Source organism: Madurella fahalii (genome assembly GCF_045866475.1).
Source record: "Madurella fahalii IFM 68171 DNA, scaffold_2, whole genome shotgun sequence".
NCBI classification, from domain to species: Eukaryota; Fungi; Ascomycota; class Sordariomycetes; order Sordariales; genus Madurella; species Madurella fahalii.
This window is the reverse complement of record NW_027263972.1, coordinates 5,851,079-5,867,344: the sequence shown is the minus strand read 5'-3', so window position 1 is coordinate 5,867,344 and position 16,266 is coordinate 5,851,079. Positions and strand designations below refer to the sequence as shown.

At 52.2% G+C, this 16,266-nt stretch overlaps 4 protein-coding genes across 4 annotated transcripts; 2 read left to right on the top strand and 2 right to left on the bottom strand.

Moving 5' to 3' along the window:
- Positions 1–2,294: 2,294 nt before the first annotated feature.
- MFIFM68171_04470 (Methyltransferase-like protein 25) lies at positions 2,295–4,079 on the top strand (the record flags this gene model as incomplete). The annotated part of the gene is made up of 1 exon (XM_071059890.1): positions 2,295–4,079. The coding sequence occupies one exon, from the start codon at positions 2,295–2,297 to the stop codon at positions 4,077–4,079; it is 1,785 nt and encodes a 594-aa protein (XP_070915991.1).
- A 1,994-nt stretch (positions 4,080–6,073) lies between these two features.
- On the bottom strand, positions 6,074–7,367 carry MFIFM68171_04469 (uncharacterized protein; the record flags this gene model as incomplete). The annotated part of the gene is made up of 5 exons (XM_071059889.1): positions 6,074–6,140; positions 6,197–6,253; positions 6,316–6,442; positions 6,507–7,196; positions 7,295–7,367. 5 exons carry the CDS (start codon positions 7,365–7,367, stop codon positions 6,074–6,076), a joined length of 1,014 nt encoding a protein of 337 aa, XP_070915990.1.
- Positions 7,368–7,837: 470 nt separating this feature from the next.
- MFIFM68171_04468 (uncharacterized protein) lies at positions 7,838–8,401 on the bottom strand (the record flags this gene model as incomplete). The annotated part of the gene is made up of 1 exon (XM_071059888.1): positions 7,838–8,401. The coding sequence occupies one exon, from the start codon at positions 8,399–8,401 to the stop codon at positions 7,838–7,840; it is 564 nt and encodes a 187-aa protein (XP_070915989.1).
- Positions 8,402–9,360: 959 nt separating this feature from the next.
- On the top strand, positions 9,361–14,191 carry MFIFM68171_04467 (uncharacterized protein; the record flags this gene model as incomplete). Its single annotated transcript, XM_071059887.1, has 2 exons — positions 9,361–10,264; positions 10,320–14,191. 2 exons carry the CDS (start codon positions 9,361–9,363, stop codon positions 14,189–14,191), a joined length of 4,776 nt encoding a protein of 1,591 aa, XP_070915988.1.
- Between the last annotated feature and the right edge of the window lie 2,075 nt (positions 14,192–16,266).

The window sequence follows — 16,266 nt, the reverse complement described above, 5'->3', positions numbered from 1 at the left end:
GGCTGCGACCCCAGCGCCCCGCAAAGGCGAGACACCTGAAAATGGGGGTACTGCCCTGCCAAATTCGGCGGCCAAAACAGCAAGTTCTGTACTTAACATATAATATCAAGTTCTTTGGTAGACCGACAATTGGCGTTTGAGAATGTTGATTTCTTTTTTTCTCCGTACGGCACAGAATTATATGAAAGGCAGGCCAGAATGTTTACAATGTTTTCAGACTCATTCTGAAGACATTCAACTTTGGAGACCTGCACTCTATAACGCTCGGAGCTACGACGACCCCCACTAGCCACGCCCCCCCTTCCCCTTTAGCCGCCTAGCCGAAGGAGTGAGACTGTACGTCAGAGACTAGTAGAAAGAGTAAGGTACGCGAGGCGGAAAAGAAAGAAGGTTGTGGGAGAAAACAGTGAGGCGGCCTTAGGGGGTCGAGGAAACCCTGATCTCGACCGTGATACTACGTATTCATGATCGGCAAACGTGTATGCGTCATTCGAATATCTAAATCGTAAGGAGGTAGTCTTTCCCTATATCGGAGCCTGGCCTAATTTGTGATATCCCGTTAGTCAAGAAATAAGTATGTACGTCCAAGTATATCAAATATACATACGGCCGCAGGGTGGAGATGGAGTTCATTGAGTGCCCGGAGCGCCAGGGAACCAACGTCTAATGCAGTTCTGTTAGGGAAGTATGGGACAAGAATTCGACTAACTACTGTTCAAGGCACTTGGTCAAGCCAGACGCGCCAGTGAAATACATGGACCGAAATGGAGACGTTGTGGAAGAGTAAAGCACGGCTTGCGAACTGTGGAGCTGCATTGGCATGGTAAGTTGTATGCTGGCAAGTCTGGAAATTTGTCCGCTTTCTGGTGCTTTCTACTTGGACACTTTGTAGACAGCCTGGCCGAATAATACTTACATTGGCGGACAATTTCCACACCCTTGTCATTCTCCATCGTTAAGGAAGCCTCGTCTCCGAACAGCCTCCGGTAGCTCGGCGGGCCGTTTGTTACCTTCGTCACTCGATTTCCACAGGAGTTGGGCCTGTTCGTACCATCGAAAATGTTCCAAAAAGGCATCTTGCGCGTATACCTTGTCGCGAGCCTCAAATGCCCATTTCTCGCACCTAGAGCCGATGATGTCTTTTTCGAGAGCAAGCTGACACCCAGCACACGACATTCCGTGTTCGACTCTGCCGGTTCGTCTATCATAATAGGGAAGTGCGCACGACCCCATAAAGTTGAATTTTTGATTTCGTCCCCTGTTCGCTGGTTGTACCTGTGATAGTACATGCGGTTGCTGTCCGAAAACCAATTCGGCCTGATGAATGGAAACGACCGTAACGCGGGATTTGTATACGGATTCATCCATTGAATATATTCCAGGCAGAGTCTTGAATGACTTTAGTTGGTTTAATTCGGCCTTGGTTAAGCGGAATTGCTTCCGGACAGCGGCAAGCGTTTGCACCTGTGTTTCTGGAGCGTCTTGGAGGCATGTAAAAAAGCATCGATTCCAGGTTAGGAGAGATATAAATCCGCCGAATTCGCCGCAAAGAGTACAAGCCTTGAGACATAGTGCGTCATAAAAATCGAATAGAGAAATGCCGGTGGCAAGTCGTGTTCGTAACAAGGCGCAGAGAAGGTTCAGTCCATGCGAGACCACCATCTGATATTGCCTGAGAGAGTCTACCGTCTGTCTCGATCTGAGATTCGTTTGTCGGAAGATGAATAGAGAATGCATGTCCAGACGTAACAACACGTCGTGTAAGAGCTCGAGGGGTAGCTGATCGAGGGAGCCGAGTCCGGTACTGGAAGCCCGCCGGAAGGGTGTTGCTATCGACGGGCGAATACCGACGTGTTCGCGAGGTGAGAACCATATCACGGAGACTATAGTCTTTGCGATGGTAGGCGGTAACTCGAGCAATGGCGTCGGCCTGTTCCTTGCGGAAACGGTATTCGGCGGCGGAGTGATATCCGCGAGGCATAAGGGCATCCATTTTCGACGCTTATCAGTACCCTTGAGTGAAAGCGGCGTGGGACTCAGTAGGTGTCGTTGGCCAGTGACGATGTCTATGCCGGGCCGCTAAGTCGCGTTTGTATGTTTCCTGAGCTCCTCCGAAGAACAACGTGGGGCGCTGAGGCAGGCTTCTGATTGGGTGCAGGCGGCCAGACCACGTGGGACGGATGGAGGAACCAGAAAACGACGATGCTCGGCTCACGACCCAGGAATTTCTGATGCAGGTGCCTAAGTAGTCACAGACTATACGACGTGACAACCCGTCATGCCGGCGTCAAATTATGAAGCACTTTGAGACGAGGCCGGAACGGCCGCTTCCGCACTCGGACGAGTTTTCCTCGACAGAGGAGTATGTAGACGGCCTACTGCACTTTGCGGCGAACTCGGACCTCTTCCGGTTTCTCTGCGGCGGCGTCCACATTCTCGACTTTTTCACCACCGAACCGGGCCTGTTTGTCTCAGCCGTGCCCAAGGAATGGCAGGACTACCTCTTGCAGACCGAGCCAATGGCTCTTCTGGATTTCTTGATGCGGGACGACCTGCCTTCTGTTCCTTCCTGCAGCAGTGCGGGCACACCTCCCGAGTCGCTGCTGCAGTATGTCAAGGACATCCGGAGGTTTTCTCTTCAACGGTCTTTCCGCCCGAGCAGACCGAAGCTGCCCGTTCTGCCCAGGCCAGTGGCGCTGGGGATGAAGACCAAAAAGGTCCACGAGGTCACCCACTTTGCCGGCTACATCGACAGGCTCTCCGAAGATGTGGGCCGTGTCACGGGCAAGGGCCTCACTCACTTTGTAGACTTTGGGAGCGGTCAGAACTATCTCGGGCGGACCCTTGCCAGCCCGCCCTACAACAAGCATATCGTTGCCGTTGAGAGCAAGGAGGCCAACATGGCGGGTGCCAAGGATCTCGATATACTCTCCGGCCTGGCTGAGAGGGAGAAGCGCGTGCGCAACAAGAAGCTTTACCATCGCATTCTCGAGGCCGTAGATCCCTCTCAACACAACGACGAGGAAGCCTTGAAGCGCGCCGCAAGGGAGCTCAGCGTGACTGACGACGAGATCGCCACGATCGATCTCCGGTCTAGAAAGGAGCTCCAGGCCACATACACGGTCGAGGAGGGAAAGGGTACCATTGAGTACGTTGTGGGCCGCTTAGAGCACGCCGACCTTACGGGCGTCCTCTCGCAGTTGCGCGGTCACGAGGATCGAGTCCGAGAAGAAGACCTTCGTATGATGGCGATATCAATACATTCGTGTGGGAACTTGTCCCATTACGGCATCCGTTCCATGATTTTGAATCCCTGCATTCAGGCCGTCGCCATCGTGGGTTGCTGCTACAATCTTCTGACCGAGAAGCTGGGCCCTCCGACATACAAGCCCCCTTTCAGTCGACCAAGCCTGCAACCCGTCAATGCACGGGTGGCCCGCGAGTCCGAGCGGCGCGATCCCCAAGGTTTTCCGATGAGTGAGCGGCTTTCCACGTACGGCAAGGAGGGCATCCGACTCAACATCACCGCCCGTATGATGGCATGCCAGGCGCCGCAAAACTGGACCGACGAGGAGAGTGACGCCTTCTTTACCCGCCACTTCTACCGCGCTGTCCTCCAGAAGATATTCTTGGATAAGGGTGTCATCTCGCGAGTCTATCATGGCCAAGAGACTGACGCGGATAGCCCCTTCAACTCGAGCACCAACCCAGTCATCATCGGATCGCTGCGCAAGCAGTGCTACAAGTCGTTTGGTGCCTATGTGCGTGGGGCGATAACAAAATTGACCACCAACTTGGATTTCAGCCAATACAGCCAAACGATCAAGGAGAAGATGGGCGACATCACTGATGAGGAGATTGCAATGTACGAAGAGGCATTCCGCGACCGGAAGCGAGAGCTCAGCGCTGTCTGGAGCTTGATGGCTTTCAGTGCCTGCGTTGTTGAGTCCCTGATCGTGACGGACCGTTGGCTGTTTCTCCGCGAGCATCCCGACATCGTCCGCGACTGCTGGGTCGAGACGGTTTTCGACTACCGCGAGAGCCCACGGAACCTTGTAGTAGTTGGCATCAAGAGATAGGGTGACATGGTAATTGATGATAATTACTGGAAGTTGCACTCCCACATAGTCCCATCGGACGGCCGCGCCAGAGTTCTCTGCCATGTGTGCTGGGCGGAGTCAGCAACGCCTGTTCACCATCGCTACCATCCAAGACGCCCATTCTTAGACAGAGCAGCTGCGTTGATCCGATAGTTCTGCAAACCCCCCAATCAGCAGCTATCAACCGGCAGAATGAAACTTGGTATGACCTATTCGGCCCGCGGAACAGACAGGCGCTTGGCAGATACTCGGTGGTGACGACCCTGTGAGAGCTGGCCCATACACTATGTCTCTCAATATGGCCGTTGAAAATCTCTTCCTATTCAACCGTTTATCACTAGTACGTCAGACTCCTCTTCGGCGAACCGAAATAAGCAGTTGTGACAGGCCGAAGACCGGAGAAGTCGATGACAAAGAGGGACAAGCAATAAGAGACATGATGCTTTGAAAGCAAGGCCCACTCGTCCTCCCCTCGCTACAAGATGGAAAGCACTATGCTGCATTAACATTGACGTCGGGAGAGCTGCAACTTCCGTCGTCTCGAACGTCTTCATTCCGAAGCCTGCTAGGACTAGAGGCTTGAGTCCCTCTCTCTCTCGCTCTTCCCCCCACTCCTCTCTCCCAATCGAAAGGCTCCCTATCCTCAGATTCCAGATTTTCATCTCACAGGGGCACTAGGGAGCCCCAGCCGGTGCGTTCTAGCCTCTTAGTTACTCTCCAAACTTCTGCGCCAATGATTCTCAACCACTCCCTTTTGAAGCTACATACCTAAAGAGCAACAAGCTACACAAGAAACTAGACTAACCATCCCAAAATAGATGAGCTAGTTGGTAGATAGATTTTAATTATTCCTGTCTCTACCGTCTCTCCTAGGATCTCCTAACCCATTAAAGAGGCGAAATCATAGAAGTGTGAAACTAGTCACGACATGTCACTCAATTCTCCTCGTTATTTCAATATAACGTAATAGTACCACTTTCCGCTTCGCAACGCCGAGGTGATCTGTTTCTCTACCTAGTCTCCCAATGTTTACATCACTAATACCGTAACTGATATTATCGCCAATACATACCACTAGAGAGTCCACATCTACTGTTTATAGCTACGTTGTAAAGCTCGTTAATTTCAAAAGGCGGTAAGTCCATGCCTTATGTAACCCTCTTCCCTGTCAATATACAATAATAAAGGGAACTTCTCCTACCTTGGATAGCTTCGAGTGTTAGTGGTGCCACAGATGTTCCAACTGTTATCTACAGATTGCCCTTGTGTAGTACGTAATTTCCTATTTCAGGGACTGTCCGGCTACTAATGAGTAGCCTCTGCTGCGTTAACTGTGAACTTCTCCGTCTATCTCTCCTAGCCGGGTGCGTCAGCGGAGCGGTAGGGCGGTGATGATTTCCATGGCGAAAGAGGTCGGAGCGGGATTGGATGGAACATTCCCGGAGAGAAGGGCGCAGCCAACACACTGGCCTGCGAGTTCGGCATGCATATTACGGACGAATAGGACGCCGTGATAGTGTCCTCGATGGTAAACCTTTGCTCTACGCAGTGTAGACCAAGGCTGCAAGAGGTAGCCAACGGTATAACGAGATTACCATTCCTAGATACTAATAGGCATCTAGAATTCAGTAAGGTGGGGATTATCTTATCGAAATTCGTTTATCTAAGTGGAAAGCGGTTCGTCTGTGATCCGGCCACATTGATGATTTAACCAATCCGGACATATTGAATACTATCAGACGGAGGCGCGCAGTAGCACATAGTATAGGAGGGATAGCTGCAAATTTACAACGAATTGCTATATCTAATTGTCTAGTGAATTTGCGCTTGCTTAGGCGCTAAACAAAGGACGGAACTGAAGTGTGCTACCATGCCAAAGTGTGTAAATATTCAGCCCAGATAGTATTAGCGAATTTGAGTTTGTTCATGTAAAGTAAAATACGATTAGGGTTGGAGTGCTCTTTGTCGGAAGCTCAATTTGGGGGCTTGCCTGCGTCCCCGCCATACCTTTGCACCAGGTCCCTGATATCTCCAAGCACCCTACATCAATGGTTAGTCGCAGGTCCGTCATAAATTCCACAAAGGCGTAGACCTACTGTTCTCGAAGAGTCTGGTTCTCGAAGAACAGGGCAGAGACATGAGTGTTAAAACGACTATTGCCTGTTAAGAATCCCGCGCTGGTCGCATGATAATGATATTGGCATGGTGGCCTTACAGCTTATACAGGTCGAGACGACCTTCATAATCCTCTTCGGGTTGCGACGGCTTGAGTCGTTGATGGTAGGCTTGAAGAAACTTCTCATCGAAGCGGTTACATGCCGGACGCCACTGACCGAACTCATCTAGCTTATAGTCAACACCTCTTGCCACTTTATTATTTTCACCACCGGGGCGGGGACAGCGCACATTCATTGTGGGCATAGAAACAACAAGCGTCAAAGATCAAGCTTCTTCCGGTACTAGCGTCGAGACCAGCGTTGGCGTACCAGAGGTCACCATGCACGAGTGAAGGTTTTACGGAACGGCCATCACTTTCCAGGGGCCTAAGTAGGCGGGGGATGACTTTGTCGAACAAGACAGGTATGAGCTCTTCAAGTTCGGGATCGGAGCCCTTAGCCGCAATCTCGAGGTCGAAAGCCTGACGCAAACTCTTCGCAAAGAATATCTCCCATCTCTCTTCCCACTCCACCATTTGCGGGAGGTTTCCCGCATATGTTGTGGTATGGAAGCCAAACTTGCCGGTGGGCGATATGCTCTGTTGATGAAGGTATGCTAGACGGGCGGTAAACTCGTTCGGGTCGGGTAGTTCATCAGTCATATCTCGAAACTCGCATAGAAAGAAGTAGGTCTCAGAAAGGGTCTGGTATGGCCCGTAAGCAATCGGTTTGGGAGCGAAGTCGGGCAGCACAGAGTGAATGGCGTTCATCGATTCGAATTCGGCCTGTACCATATTCTTCCCCGTCTCGCCCGAAAGGACTTTGATGAAGAACGATTGTTCAGTCTCATCCGTCAACCTGACATCGATGCGGGCGGTGTTGGCCCAGAAGCTAACACCGTGGCCATCGGTGGATAAGACGGTACAACCTGCAGGGAGCTCTGTATGGCATTAGGGGGATGAACCATGGCGATGGGAGTGAACTCCTTCAGATTATTCTGTATAAGGAAATGGGATAGTAAGTATTAAGTAGTAGTACCTGCAAGCACCGCTGGATCCAGCTTGGTATTCCCTCCCCCGAACTCCAGTCCCTCAGCGCCCTTGTAATTCATCTTGGGCCAGCCGTACTCAGATGCCGGACGGACCAGACGGAAGAGATGAAAGTTCTCCAAAGATCCCGATGTTACCGGAAACAATGTGTAAGACGCGCTCTCTAGAGAGAACAAGGTGATGTTATACGTAGGTGACCATGAGGGGAAGGAAAGGGAATACGGTGCAGGGAGATGTTGGGATGTTTGATGGAGACAGTAGTAGTGCCTTGGACCGCCTTTTAACAAGAAGCAGTTTATTTAACATGGGTTGGTTTGCTACAGGCGCTGGGAAGCCAACGGTCTAGAACGAAACGTCTCCCCGCGGCATGCATGCAGTGAAGCGGCACTGACACCCTCACGGAAGAGTTCGACGAATCCTGGCACTGGCGGTTAAGCAGTTGACATGGGGGATACAGCCAATCATTACGATGGTGAAGCGTGGAACCGCCATTCATGCAATAAAGTCAATTACGTGTAGTTTCTGCTGCCGCTCAGCTCTCAGCTCCGGAGCGCCATTGATCCTCGTGGCCCGCAAAGGTGACCGCCAAGATCTCGTCCCTCAACTCCTGGTCATCATCAAGCAGCACCACCTTCACACCAGCTTCTTCCAACCGCTTTATACCCTCGTTTAACTTGATGAAGGTATCAGGCTCTCGGATCCCGATGTAGACAGCTTTGATTGCACCGTTTAGACCAACGATTCTGTCTGTGCACGTCCGGTTTCCGCTCAACCGCTCGTTGCATGGCTCCATGGTGGTGTACAGCACCGTATTGGGAGGAAGCACCTTGTCGATGTCGAAGTCACTAATGCCGTGCTTGTCGCCTACTTTGATGAAGCAGCAGTGTTCTGCATGGGTAGAGCCGGGATCGCCCGGTCGGTCTCGTGGAAGCTCCTCAGAGTAGCCTGTCGACAAGACCTCGTTCTTGTCGGCATCCACAAGCACGGCGCCGACACAGAATTTGGAGGGCGAGGGAGGCGACAGTCGGGCTTGTTCAATCGCGTACCGCATGTAAGCCTTGTGATCGCCCGCGGCAATGGTGGGGTGAGCGGCCATTTCGCCTCGGATTGATGATTTCCCCAAGCGAAGATAGTGTAAAGTTAGGTAGGAAGGTACAGGTTGTTCTCCCTGAAGCCTGGGCCGGATGGGAAAGCCCTGGAGAACTGTCGGGTTTGCTCGAGGCTTAATCTTTTTCATACCTGTACTACAGGCAAGGGGAGCCGGATCGGAAGACACCTAGCTGCCTGGGGCGTGGAACACACTGAACGCTACCTTGCCTTATGCGAGTGTCCGGCACAGTCCCCGGACTCTATGCACCCCGCCCCAGCCCAGACTGCCATTCTGCGCCTCAAACTTTTACCCTCCCCTTGGCCTGCCCAGTTTCCTCTGGTCCCCACTGGCAGCTGCCCTTGATCGATCACGATGTTACCAAGGGACCGGCGCGCATGAGGCTTAGACACTGGGAGAACTGACCGAAAAGTTGTCATCATTGGTCTGTAGGTACTACTGTACATCGACTCTCGTGAGGAACATTTGCCGTCGTTTGGCGAGACGAGGTCACGAGGCTGCGACCAATGGATGAGGTGTGGCTTCCCCAGCGGTTTGCGACGGACTGGGGTGCTACCGCCCCCATCATTCTTAAATTAATCATCTAGTAAAGCTTCCTCAAATTGCCTCCATCCTATGCCATTTTCCCTAGAGTCCCTTTCCACTTTGGTCAAGAACCGCGATATGCGTCATACGCTCACTCAAACCACCCTTGTGGTCTTTTCTGGAAACAGGCCCCTTCTCGCGGAACATGCCAGCGATAGGTATTGCACGTATCGCTAAAGTTGATACGTAAGCACCATGGTAAGTTCAGCCCAGGGGCGTTGCGCGGGGTCCCGGTCAATGCTTCAGCAGCAACACGATAGCGCCAGATGAGCGAGATGTTGTCTTGCCTTCGGCAATTCTGTCCGTCAGGCCTCTAACTGCGCTCCTCTTGCAAGTCGGGTAGAAACGCGGATCGAAAGAGCATGTTCAATATCGCTCTCCCTATCAAACGACTCACCTCGCATTCCGCTGATTCCGATGGCGAGCCCCTCAGTCGCACAAGCACCGCCGTCGATGACGGTGTGGATAACCCAAAAGGCCCGCTTGGCCTGAACCTCCTTAGCCATCCATCAGAGCCGGTCGTCGACCTCATATTTGTCCACGGCCTCGGCGGTGGCTCTCGGAAAACTTGGAGCAAGACAGACTCCGTGAGTCATTATTGGCCTGCTGAATGGCTCCCAAACGACCCTGCGTTTGAGCGTGTGCGTATCCACAGCTATGGGTACAACTCAGATTGGGTGAAAGGCAATGACAACTGCCTCAATCTTCATCACATTGGCAAGTCGCTACTAGGAGAGTTGGCTACATCGCCGCATGTAGCCGAAGGTGAAACTTCTCTGGTCCTAATCGGTCACAGCATGGGAGGGCTTGTGATCAAGAAGGCATACATGTTGGCACGCCAGGATCCAGTGCACAGACATCTGGCAGAGCGCACTCGAGCAATCTACTTCTTGGGTACACCCCATAGAGGCGCTGACTCGGCAAGGATTCTCAAAAATATCCTCCAGATTGCGTCCTCGGCCCCCGCCTATGTTACTGACCTTGTCCGTGGATCCGGTGCTCTTCAGTCGATCAATGACGAGTTTCGCCAGTACTCGGGGGAAATCAATCTCTGGTCCTTCTATGAGACGCAGAAACTGTCATCCAAGGGCTTCAGCACCTTGATCGTCGACCCTGAATCGGCAACCTTGGGCTACCGGGAGGAGAGGCAAATGCCAATGAACGCCGACCATCGCTCCATCTGCAAATTTGATAGCGCTTCGGATCAGAACTACACAATACTTCGCAATGCTCTTGCTTCTACCATCAAGAGTATCCGCGAAACCAGTTCGTAGCCCGCTCCGAGGTCGGCACGTAGGAATATGCTGACATGCTGCGACAGAATCTAACACTAAACACATGCGCCAAAGGGATTCGATCCAGGCGCTCGCAGAATACCTGGACATTACCGAGAACATCGACAACGACTTGATGGTGGTACAGGATGCCCGGATGGAGGGGACATGCCAGTGGATATCCACCAAGGAAAACTACCTGAATTGGAAGATTCCTCGGGATGCCAATTCCACCATCCTTTGGATTGACGGAAAACCCGCTACGGGGAAGTCCGTCCTTTCTGGATACGTCATCGACGACCTCCGAGAGTCAGGAATGAACTGCGGTTACTATTTCTTCAAACACAACGACAAATCGAAATCGAAGCTTAGCGCCTGCCTTCGTTCACTCGCATTCCAGATGGCCTCAACAGACCCCGTCGCCCGGGAGAAGCTCCTGGAACTTCAAGAAAATAACGTGAAGATTGAATATGACAACGAACGAAGTCTCTGGAGGTCCCTGTTCGTATCAGGGATCCTCCAGGTCACAACGTCACCTCATTTCTGGGTTATTGATGCGCTGGATGAATGCTTCAACCCGGAACCTCTGTTCGAGTCGATGCTCTCAAAGTTCGACTATCCGGCATCGCTGAATGTGTTTGTCACCAGCCGGGAAACCCCCCAATTTCTGAAGATATTTTCTGGTCTGGGCCCACGTCTCCGACGTGAACAGATCTCGTCTGACGAGACGCGCGTCGATATTGAACGACTCATTACCAGCCGGGCGGAAAGTCTGATCGCAGAAGACGACGGAAGCCGACTAGCGCTTGTAGAGCAAGTGCTTGAGAAGTCCAGGGGATCTTTCCTCTGGACAGTTCTTGTGCTCGACGAACTTTCTAGTGCATTTAGTGAGCAAGATATCAAACAAGTGTTGGATGAAGTGCCGCGAGGCATGGAGCCTTTGTATCACCGAGCTCTGGAAACGATGGCGAGAGCAACGCGAGGGAAGAAGTTGGCCAAGGCCATTCTAGAGTGGACAGCCTGCGCAATGAGACCGCTGACTGTTCCAGAGCTTTGTACTGCCCTGGAGCTCGAACTCAAAGACAAGTTTCCCAAGCTGGCGGAGACTATCACGGCATTATGCGGTCAACTCGTCTCGGTCGACAAATTTGGGCGGGTGCAGATGATCCACGAGACCGCGCGAGAGTTCCTCTTGAACGACGAGTTGGAGTCAGAATTCTCTGTCTCGAGGATCGAGGCGCATACGAGGATGGCCAAGACTTGCCTGCAGTACCTCACGGGGAATGACCTCAAGCCACCCAGGACAGGTCGAAGGCACCGGGATCTCTCGATAATCAGCGGAAAGACGCCCTTTTTCGCATACGCTTGCGCGGCATTTTCATATCATCTAACCCAAGCCGACCCTGCTGCGAACGATTTGCTATCTCTCGTCGACGGTTTCCTAAAACTCAACATTTTGACTTGGATCGAAAACGCCGCTCAGACTAAAAACTTAGGGATCATGGTGCGCACAGCAAAAGACCTCAAGACATACGTGGATTTGTGCACTACGGAACGTTCACCACTCCGGTCTGATATCCAGGCCATCCGGTCATGGACCACAGATCTCCAACGAATCGCCGCCAAGTTTACCGCTGCTCTCATCACTTCCCCATCGGCCATTTACTCTCTGATTCCACCCTTCTGTCCTATCAACTCTGCAATTCACAACACGGCAACAACCGGAAGAAAACTATCTGTCGTGGGGCTTCCCGATCTTCACTGGGACGACAGGCTTTCCTGTATCGATTTTCGCCAGGAGAGGACAAGCGCATTGTGCTATGGGGAGAATTTCCTCGCCATTGGGCTGACCGGCGGGCGAATCGCGCTCTATCACCCAACCTCGTGCCAAGAATACCGGAGCTTGAACCATGGAGAGGCTATCAAGCATCTCCGACTGAGGGAGAAGTCTGACCATCTGGCCTCATCTGGACTAAAGACAATTCGTGTATGGAACATCCGTACGGGACAGCTTCTCCACTCCCTTCAGTCACCGAGGAAGTGCCTCGACTTGCTCTTTGATGGCAGCCGCCTGCTTGCGCCTTCCAGCAATAGCGAAATATGGTCGTGGGATTTGGACGATGGCGCAGCTATGCAGCCCACCACGCAATGGCGTGATTCACCGGATGACGGCTCCAAATTTCTCCGTCGGCCACCCAGTGCCCTGTCTATTGGCGTTGCTCACAAGATGCTTGCTGTCGCTTACAGTAGTAAACCAGTAACGATCTGGGACCTGGATGGTGATGTGTACTATGGCAGTTGCGGGAAGAAACTAGCCACTGGAGAAACCGCTCTGGATCCTGTCTTGGCCCTCCAATTCAACCCGAACCCGAGTATTGAGCTCCTCGCGGTATCATATCTCGACGGTGACCTTACGATCGTTGACCCCTTCGAGGATATCGAGATCGAGAGGCGGCGTGTCATCTGCCATACTTTGGCAGCCAGTGCCGACGGCCGTCTGCTTGCCGGTGGCGGCGGCGGCGGTGTCATCCAGATCTTTGAGTTTGACACACTGAGACTCGTGTACAAGGTCAAGACCTCGGACCTCTGGATCAAGCAGTTGGCCTTCAGCCAAGACGGTCTGAATTTGGCCGACCTCAGGGGATCTCAATGCAATGTCTGGACGCCTCCCATATTGCTGGGAGGGTCCATTGACGATGATGTCAGTGTGGACACATCCAACACATACGTAGACACTCCAAACTCGGAAAAAGAGGCCAAGATCAGCGCGCTGACTGTAATACCCGACGGTGTTCTGTGTGGCAAAGAAGACGGGTCCGTCTGCCTGTATGACACAGCCAGTGGATATTTGCTTCGCAAGCTCTACTCGCACAAAGCATCTCTGCGAATCCTGCGCTGGCTGCCGAAAACGAGGACGGTCATGAGCGTTTGCATCTCAAACCGCATACTCGCATGGCGACTCGAGAAGTCGGAAAACGATGATAGCTGGATTCCAGAAGCGCCAGTGTTGGAGCTCTGCTTGGAATGCGAAGGCAACAGCGTCGTCCACCTACTGCCGGGGGAAGATGCGGGCAAGTTCATACTCTCGACGCACCAGTCTGACCACTTCTGGAACCTCGCAACCGCCGGAGAAGAGTCATCCAAGACTTACACACAAGACGGGTCGAAGGCGACCAGGATATGGCTACAGCACCCGAAATCGCCAGCACACGCCATCTGCGTCGGATCGGAAACAGCCCGCGTCTACGTTTGGCAGGATTGGGCGGAGGTGGCCTCTGTCAAGCTTGGCATCAATTTATCGGGCCTTCAGCCCAAAAGTGTTTTCTCATACGGGAAAGATGGTCGGATCTTGCTCGAGCTCGAAGAAATCGACGGGTCCGCAGACACTAAGGGCATTGTTTCGATCAACACGACACATCTCGTATCCGGCCTTGGGCACGGCATTGAGGCGTTAGCATTTCCAGCTCAAACTGGCACCCGCAGCGCCGGGAGTTCGGCAGCACAAGCACCTCAGACGGCCATGCGAACCGCATCCAACCCGCGCGAATCACCGACATCCAGCCAACCAGCCACTTCACTACCGGAACCCATCGTATCTCTCATCGCGCACGTCATCGGACTGGACACCACCGGCAACAACACCCGGCTTGTTTTTCTCGACACCAGCTCCTGGGTATGTTCAATGGAATTGGACGGCCCTCAGAGGAAGGCTATTGATGCCGCATCTTCCCATGCCAGACACTTCTTTGCGCCGTACGACTGGTTTGCGGGGGCCAGACACCTCATCGGCGGAGTTTCCAGTAATCACGATGTTGTGTTCGCTAGGAACGGGGATATTGCTGTGGTAAAGGGTGGGCTGGAGTATGCGGAAGTAGTGAGAACCGTGGCTCCGCCTGGAGGTACCCAAAACAGGAAGTAAGATCGGTTGCTCTGTGGCTCTACTCCTGGGTTGATGCAATAGTGGACGGCAGATTTTGGGATCTGAAACACCGAGTGGGTTACAGTCATACCAGGGCAGCACTGGGAGCTAATGTGCCGAAGTATGTGCTAAAAGATCTTGTTATCCTTTTTTTATATCTTATGACTGCTGCTCTCGGCGCATTCAAAACTCCAATAACTCATAGGAGGAGGGGACTTGGAACACTCGACCAGAGTACACGCTGAGAGCCGTCCTCGTGTGGACTAGCATAACGGGTTGTGATCATTTACACTAAGGAGTAATTAGTATACATAGAAGCAATTCAAAATTTCCAAACGAGATGGGAGGCCCTTTCAAGATTTCGCTGGGCATGCAATTCTATTAGCAGTGTCAGGATGGATTTTACTTAGTGGTAGATATTACAGTCACTGACATGACTGACATTGAAGACGGTCTGGAATTCTGGAGCTGTGTACATGACGTATGAGGGCTACTCACACAGCGGAAAAGCAGAAATGGCCTGTGACGCCTCGCCGAGCGCATGGAACGGTCAAGAACAATATGAACCCCACATCTACGCTGCGGGACCTGGGGAACGTTTACTAGATTGTCAGGAGCATAATGGCTCAGATAAGTAGCCAGGTCGAAAGAACCTCCAGTCACCACAGAGCCGTGAAGGAACAAGTTATATCCAAGCGTTCGCTAATCAGTAAGGGAGACGTTGGACATCTAGCACTTTCTTTATTCTAGAGTTCTAGCTCGAGAAAGAACATCGTAATACGAGGGGCAATTCAACCAAAACGAACTTGAGTGGTTACTGCTTACGGAACAAGAGCCGAACCTGCGGCTTGTAAAAGTTGAGTCGTGTCCCGACTACGGTTTGGGAGCGTAGTACTCCTCCTCAAGTTGAGATTGTCGGCGTAGCAACAAATCTCAGAACGACGACACCACCTAGTGGTCTGCAATAGTTTGTTGGAATGCTGTGACCCGGCCATGGCCTATAAACCTGGGGGCCTGCATCGGAGATGCTACAAGCACGTGCCCAAGGGCCTGACGAATGCCTGGCGGCCAGGAGCGGCTGCGTCAACGAAGGTTACCTGGGCACCAACTTATTTACATTCGAGAACATTTGGTTTTGGGTAACCAACTACCTACTGATCGAGTAAGTGCTCATGCCAGCGACAAGGGTAACACGTGAACCGTAGGGGTTGTAAATGGCAAGCAGGGGGCTTATGTGTCGAAGGAGGAAGGGTTGATCTAGATCACAGCTTTCTATGGTATTTTATCCGGGATGTTGAAAGCAAAGGGAGACTAACCACAGTCTATTGTGCCCCAGTTCCGTACTGTTTTAAATGCGTACAGTAATCAGCGGTAGGGTCGCCCGCAGCCTCTGCCCCGCTCTTGGCGGACGGCGGCTTTCCGTCATCTTGTGGGTCAAGTTCTGCTGGTAAGCCTTCAGTTTCCGATCACATCCAATCTTGGTGTATCTCGCGAAGAAGCAACCCCCTATCTACGGAGCAACCCCCAGCACCACCCTAGCCGAGACTCATCTCTTATCTCTGTCCAAAATTATGTGTCTTATTTATCGCCAATTCCTGGACCCTGCAATCTGTGGCCTTGCACCTTTCTAACCTACGTAAGTAGCCGTGTGGTGATGCCATCGCGAACTGCACGTCTTCTGGCACTGACTAAGCCGTTCATCGGCTTCTTTCGCTTGTTCGACTAGTACTGTTAACCCCGTGTATACTTCCCAAATCACTTTACATCTGAGTAATTTCCATTGTGCAGATACTAGTCAGAACCCCTTCGCTTTCGTTTTAACTGGCGCCGTTGGTTTGTGCTTCAAAGCGGAGCCATCACCGTTCATATTAGATTGCCCGGGCGACTGGTGCACTCGTTACGCCTCTTCGCTTTTCTTTGCTTGCACACAATATTCTGTGGCCTTTTGTCTCTTCCCACCTCTAATTTGCCGACGATCAACAAAGAACAGACGGCCGCCCAACCTACAGCTTCCTTCACCAAAGACTGTACTGCTGCCTACAGAGAACAACAATCCAGAGATATCTCTCGCCGCC